Consider the following 7,500-nt stretch of genomic DNA (forward strand, 5'->3'; position numbering starts at 1 on the left):
TGGCATTGAATAGAGGAACCTCCAAGGACACGGCTGTGAGGGGCAGGAGTGAATTGAGATGTGCAAGCAACATTAAATGAAAAAAAAAAAAGGGAAAATCTGCCAAGAAACTTGACCACAGAAAACTGATCAGCAGAAACTGGGCCAACTTCACAACCTGTGGGATAATCTTCCACTAAGACTGAAAAAACCATAACCCAAAAGTGATTAAAACAAGGATTTCTGTAATTTGTTTGGGGGGAGACATGCAGGGGGAGAACGATATGTAACAAACTAATTTAAGTTAATGTAATGTTTATAAAGTTACTTAGATAATGACACCATGCATACCATTATAATCATTAAAACACAATCTATGGGTTTTTAAAAAAAAAACTTAGATGATTAACACAAAATCAAGTTGATGTGAAGGAACAATTACTTTTAGAAAAAAAAATCAGGAGGTCCTAATATTCTGTAGAATGAGGGAGGATGCAGCTGTATGTCGACAGCTTTCATATCCTCATTTGAATAATGTGGCCTGAATCTGTCACTTTATTCATCCTCCTTATGCTCAGTGTACTCTGCATCAACAACAAATTAAGTTGTAAATAAGAGACAATCATCACTTTTGTTTTTAAGCAGCTTCTGCATGGAGAATTTCAATGTACTGTTTCTTTTTGACAGAAAGAAAGGGATTCTACACTCTGCTTATGTAAGCACAAATATGAAGAAACCAACCGAAATGAAACAATGAGAGAGCACTTGAAAACTGCTCCAAAATGTTCTTGGAAGTACATTTCTACCACCACAAAAATCTCCTTTTTTAATAGGATATATAATGAAGACTCCTTAATTTACTGCAATAATTATCCTTACTTTGCTTTAAAATTTCAATTTTTCTTAGATTTAGAAACATTCCCTTTCCTCATCCAGGCACAAGCAGGGCACACCTCAACAGGAAGAACAAGTGAGTAAGGTCAGGATGTAACCTTTATGTACCCAGAAATATTATTAATTTCTAACATGATAAAACAATACCATTTTGTGAGAAAACACAGCATGCAGTAAGGAGAAAGGAGAGGTGGGGGGAAGAGATTTTCTTACCTTTACATCTGAGAAGTAGGTTTTCAGCATATTGGAACTTGGGTACCGAGTGTAAAAGAACATGAGCTTGGCCTTTTTCAAGTGATTCGGTGACAAGCCTTCCTGCATGTAGGATTGAATTAGTAAAGGAAAATTCTTTTCTTGAGAAAGCTGTTTCTGAATGTACAGAGCTAGGAAAGTGCCCCGTTAAATACTCTATGGTTCCCCAGACTACAGGAGAAAGTATTAACATCTGAACTGCTGCGCTGTAATTTTCTGTAAAACAGGCAAACATAGGATGAGAGGCCACATTACTTTAACCCTGTGCTTCCTAGCAGTTTAGGGGCTGGCTCTCAGGGACCTTGCAAGTTTACAGATTGTGTACCATATGTACGTTCACTTGTTGCTACGGAAACAAATGCAGGAAGCATGTGCCGCAGAAAACTTATCGGGAGCTTTTTTCTCCTTCTCCTTTGCAATGTCAGCTAAAGTTTCTTTTCCTCTCGGCGTTGTGCTGCTTGCACACAATAAAACCAATGCATATAAGACAATCAGAGGCACTGTATGATTTTGAGCAGTTTTGCACAGACAGCTCACTTCACCTGTTCCATTTGTGTTGATAAATTTTAATATCTTGGGTAGATATTAAAATACCTAGCCCTGCTGCTGCTTTGCTCCAGTGGCTTGCTTGCAAATCAAAGTGAAATTTGTAGCAGGCAGAGCCCCTTGGCCGCTGAATCCCTCTGCCACAAACTTGTCACCTCCTGATTTACACAGTTAACTCCTTGGAGAATGGAGCTGTATTTGGGGCTAACCAATCAATACATGAGGGCTAGCAGATCAATAAATGGCCACTTACCCTATAAGGCAGCCTATTTATCCTGGAAACATCATTACCTTTTAGATCTGTAAACAGAAGCAACTAAAAGAGTTCCCAAGGGAATGTGAAGCTAACCATAACAATCTCGGCTTGCTGATTTTTCTCCCAGCTTCTTGGCTCCCTTTTGTGAACTGCGTGCTAGGACGGCTCTGGTCACATCTGTGCCGCAGGCTGGCCCTGCCATTTCCTCAGCAAATTAATGGCTTTATAATTTATCAGAAATGAAGATGCACGTGGAGAAAATCAATGTGGCCCCCACAAGGTCAATTAAGGGTTCTTCCCAGAAGCTTCTCTAAGGACTGCTTCTCCTAAACACAGTTGCTGAAAATTTCGCTCAGTTCACACCTTACGGCGGGGGGAAGGTCAACCAAGTTGACAGAAGCACTGCAGCCAAGGTGCCTCTTCTGTCTTACAGCTGGGTGCACGTCAGCACAGAACATCCCACTCCAGGCCTCGAGATGGGAAACCCAGACTAATTTTTATCAGCAGCCTACTGATGATTAGCTAGGCTTTTTCAGCAAAATTCCTTTTTCCCTAATTCCTGAAATCTGCTGAAACCCTCTCCCTTTATTTCAGTTACAAAGTTCATTTTTTAGATTAGAAAAATGTAGCATTTAAAAAAAAAAAAGGCATTGACAATATTAGTTTAAAAACCTCTTATTATCTGGAAGTACATGGAAAACGGCTCAGCTGAACTTGCATTTTGTTTTAGATGCTTAATGATTACAAAGAAGATAATTTACGACTGACATACTTCTTGTGCCAAGAGAAGAGTTGAAAGAACCTCCAGTTACCTCCATTAGACTGATAGAGAAGTCTAAAAGAGCATTACACTCTGCAGTGCCATCTGTCAAAATACGTAAGTGAAATAATAGTAGCAAGCTGTCACCTATTGCTCAGTGATAAGAGTTTTAGACAAATCAAAACTTCTATGCCAGAAATCCATTTTGTTATGTGATCCTTTTAGGAAAGTGGGGGTCCAAAGGGGAACTCCAGTAGGAGAGGAAAAAAAAAGTAATCCTGTGTCTCCTTAATTTGCAATTCCTCTGATGCTGACAACACGTTAACATCGGGTTTGGTGCATATTCTCTTTCAATGCAAGCTCAAGGATGGACTTAAACTTCAAAAAAACCCTCTCACATTTGCTGGATTTAAGCATATTAGACAGTTGTCTAAGCATTTGGATTCCTTTTGCATTTAGGATTTTTAAATATTTTCTGCTCTAATGCCAAAGGATATTGATATTGAATGAAGCATGTATTAAAAGATGCTCTGAGACTCAAATTCCCAGCAATCCATTTTTTATTAAAATTATACTTGTTCTTAAGCACTTGGCAGCCTTAAAGTAATATCAAATATGCAACAAATCTGTATATCTTGATCCTAAGGTTAACGCTTTACTGTGATAAAAGATATGATCTGTAATAATCTAGCAAAAAATAGTTAATGACAGACTTAAGAGCTAAGAATTAGATAACCAATTGCTATTTAAGAAAAAAAAGAAACTGAACTGACCAATTGCTTAATTTCCTTTTTAAGTGCTTGGGCTGAAAAGCAACTGTTCTTCCAAGAAAGCACTAGCTGTTTCCAGGATACTTACACACGCACAATGACTCATGATGAAATAGATTCAGTAAACATACAGCTGTACCGAACACGAGCTAAGCCCCATTCAAGGCCAGGAAAGAAAACGAGCACAAATAAATATTAAGGAGGTAAAGGGAGGAGGGGTGCCGAATGGAACGCAAACAAGCTCTGTCCCAGCAGCTCGTGTGGCTTGCCTCAATTCTCTTAGCTATAGCTTTGTGAAGACAGATGACATTCAATTCTATGGGTAATGCAAAATAGACAATAACTGCTGAAACTTGAGCCAGCTGCCAGGTGTAAAAAAAAAAAAAAAAAAAAAAAATTAAAAAAAAGGAAAGAAAAAAAGAAAGGAGAGAAAGAAAAGATGATAAATCCATAAATTAATGAAAGACATCTGCTCAGGAACATAAAAGATCAGAGGAACAGTGTACAGCAGCTGAACCTAAAGCAGTGTTCAAACAACCTGAGAGTCTCAGCGTTGTGGGTTTACACAGTACAACATTGCCTCACCTAACACAGCAGCAGCAGAAAAATTACAAAGCCCTAAGAAATAGGAAGTGAAAGACTGGGAACAAAACATATGGGGACAAAACATATACATGCTCTCATGTGTTTCAACAGGAGAAGCACAGGGGTGGCACTCAACAGCATTTGATTCATTTGCACTTCAATCCTCCTCCCAGGTAATGCTCCTCTTTTGCAAAAATATTTTTCAGCAGAGATGATCTTTCACTCCTGTTACTCTCAGCCTGAGCCCCCACAAACACTCTAACAGGCTTTTCTAGCCCACGCATGCATTGAGTTGAAGGAAAAGTGGTAAGAATAGGCTGTATCAGGTAAAAAAAATCTGCAGCAGTAAAGCCAAGCTGCTCCTTAAGTTACACCTCTGGTACTTTTAATCAGCAAAGCTCCAAATAACTGCATCTCAGAGCATCTTCAAATCCCTCCAAAGACGGGCTGGCTGGCTGCAAAACATTCGTTCATCTCCCAGGTTTTATCAACAGCACGGAGTTATCCAGCTTCCTATACAATCTCTCTCTTTTTTTTTAAGTTTAATTAGTTTAATTCTAGTCAGATGTAATAACTCCTCATTTCAAAATGTTGTAATTCATTAATTATAGCTTTCGCATATTGGGACTTTGAAACTTATTCAGTTGGATTGGAATTCTGTTTAAAAATAAATAAAATTATAGAAAGATGTGCTAATGTTTCTAAACCCTCCTGCCAGGGAGAACATGCTAAACTTCTTCACCTTTACAGAAGTCTTAGCTGCACACAAACTGCTGTTGTGCTTCAGTTTTGATCTATGCAAATGTTTTGTGACTGAACAAGGCTATTTTTCTTGAGATGCAAAGAGGATGCATGACAAAGAAAGACCATGCAGAAAAACAATTCACTGTCTGTTTCTTTTTGAATTTGAATAAAACTTAATATTTGATTAAACAGATTAGTTTGCAAAGATACAGACTGCATTCATGACCAAGATGGGAATTCAGACTGCAGGTGCATCTTATCTTGTTTAGCAACATACACAAACATTAACCATTTCCTTCTGCAATTCAGCAAAGAATGATCAGATATATTTTACAGCCGTTGGTTAGGGAAAAAAATAAAATCCAAGAAAACAAAACCCAGGCTAGTTTAGTGTTTAACTTACTACTAAAACCTGAACTTGGCTGTATCTGCTGGTCTTATGCTCTCATCCTGGCTTCATTGTCCAGGAAAACAGATGTTATTTTCTGCAGGGAAGAAAGATCTGCTTCTTTCAAGAAATACATTCCCTATACGTGCACATTCAACCATGTAAAATAAAAGTGTCATGACAGAATTGACCAGAAACAAACCAACCTCCACACTACGCCTTTCCTTGGAAAATTGTAAGGTACCTGGACACATGAGCTGCTGCTAGAAAAAAAAACATCCATTCCTACAGCTGAGCTGTATACCAGGGTACATGTGTAGAAGCATTATTTAATAAATCTAGTCTGCATCTAAACCCGGAACAAATGGCAGTCTGCACTAGTGCCTAGGTGGGAAAGTCAGAGTGCTTTTCCGGTGGTAGGGAAAGAAGCAGGGCAGTGAAAAAGAAAAGGGATAACTGTAGCACCAGGCATGTCTCCTGGCTATCCCTTGGAGCAGCAGCGGACTCTTGCACCCCTGTTTCAGCAGAAGCAACAAGCTCCATTAGCAAACATCGGTGAGAATGAGCAGCTGAAAGGGGGAAAAATGGGAGGAGTGGGGGAGAGATGCTCCATGGGTGGCAAGGATCAAGTGCAGCCCTAGAACTACTCCTGGTTCCCACTCTTGGCATGTTTCTCCTCTCCTCACTGCTCCCCCAGGATGAGAGAACTACATTCATATGAAAAACAATTAGTATGCCACTGTACTGTTTGGTAGAAATTAATTGCCCTGGCCTGAGTCTTGCCCTCAGCTGCACCTCCTGTTGACCTCAGGACTGCTTTCCAAGCACTGCACTTGCATTTCAATATGCAGGAGAGATTTTTGGTTTGGAGCTCCCAAGTAATTGGGGCCACCTCTGAGTGATGCTGCTCTAAGACTGCCTCCTCTTTTGCCTTACAATGTAGGCAGTGAGGAGAAGATTTCCCTGCTACCGACGCTCTACAAGATCATTTTCTGGGGAAGAGTACATCAAACACCACACCCACTACAAGTTCATTCTCAAAAACACCAGCACCTAAAGAAGGTGCTCTCCAACACAAAACATTTTACCCTATAGAAATGGGACTATTCACACAGGTTAGACAGCACCAATGCCGACCCAGACTAGACCCAAGTTGGATCAAAGAGTGGTGGTGATGGACTTCAGAGCTGCAGCGCTTGCCTTGCCCCAGCGGTGCCCACTACCATGGGAGGGATAGGAAATCCATGTAATCAGCAGGTCTAGAGCCCTGATAGCACCCTCCTGAGCATTTATAAAGGATTTAAGAAAATGCTGAATTATTCTAAAACCACTAGCGCCATCAATCACCTAGAAGATTCCAGTGAAGAAACTCAACTTCAGGCATCTGCCTCCACAGGACACCTCTCCAAAGGGACAAGTTCCTTATCGTTGCTACCGTTACCCAGAGAGGGGCAGAGCTATTCTGCTGCTACTACTTTCACTCATTTTGGGAGTGAAATTAGATGCATCTAAGGCTCAGTGCTTGCACTGTTGCCTTCTGCTGGGGTCTTAGAGCTGGGAAAAATTATTCATCTACATTTCATGCAAAATCCTCAATTTTAGCATGGGATAGACATGTTATTTTATTTGCTTTCTACACAACTGTAACTGGAAGCAAAACCTTTTGACCAAAAAGCACGTTATGGGAAAAGATGGAAGGACTGGGAAGCATTACTGCTAAAAGAGCAAAAAAGAAAAACCAACCCAAAAAACCCTAGTAACTTGTTTCCAGGGGAAAAAAAAAAAGAAAAAAAAAAGAAGAAAAAAAAGATGATTACTATGTCTGGATATGCCTAAATAAAGGCAGAGATGGATTTGTCACCCTAACTAAAGCCTGCTATTGAGCTAAAATGAGAGATTTTATTATCTTTTTTTTTTTTTTTAAGCAGGAGAAGTGTCCTGTAAATTTAATACAGCTGAAGTTTTATATTTAATTGTTCTCTCTGGCTTTCCAAAATAATTTGCTTTGTGTATGTTAGGACAAAAGATTTCTGTGTATGGCTGAACAGAGGTTAATCATGCATAGCAGGCAGCTGCACAAGGGCTGAGGAACAGACCTCTGGGTGGGGGAAAGAACTTGATGCAGCCTGAATATATCAGTACCTGTGTCTTTTGTGCTTCGTTTCCCTTATGCACTTGAGAGCTGAACTCTCACAGACGACCAGACCATGGCTCTCTGTGAGCCCCAACACCATTAACAGTGTGCACTGGTCTGGCAGGGGAGGGAGAGAAGATGGCCTAGCCATAGCCAGAATGGTTTTTGGCTGAGGGTGATGCCCCCTCGATC

The 7,500-nt window shown here is 40.1% G+C and overlaps 1 protein-coding gene across 6 annotated transcripts in view; it reads right to left on the reverse strand.

The window, feature by feature from the left end:
* Positions 1 to 7,500, reverse strand: part of PROX1 (prospero homeobox 1) — a 49,721-nt gene that overhangs the window by 32,227 nt on the left and 9,994 nt on the right. For all 6 annotated transcript variants that reach the window (XM_064414244.1, XM_064414245.1, XM_064414243.1 and 3 more), the window contains one exon: positions 1,087 to 1,192. In XM_064414244.1, the coding sequence (XP_064270314.1) occupies positions 1,087 to 1,192 (106 nt within the window). The remainder of the gene's footprint in view (positions 1 to 1,086; positions 1,193 to 7,500) is intronic.

This window comes from Passer domesticus, chromosome 3, assembly GCF_036417665.1.
Source record: "Passer domesticus isolate bPasDom1 chromosome 3, bPasDom1.hap1, whole genome shotgun sequence".
Classification (NCBI taxonomy): domain Eukaryota; kingdom Metazoa; phylum Chordata; class Aves; order Passeriformes; family Passeridae; genus Passer; species Passer domesticus.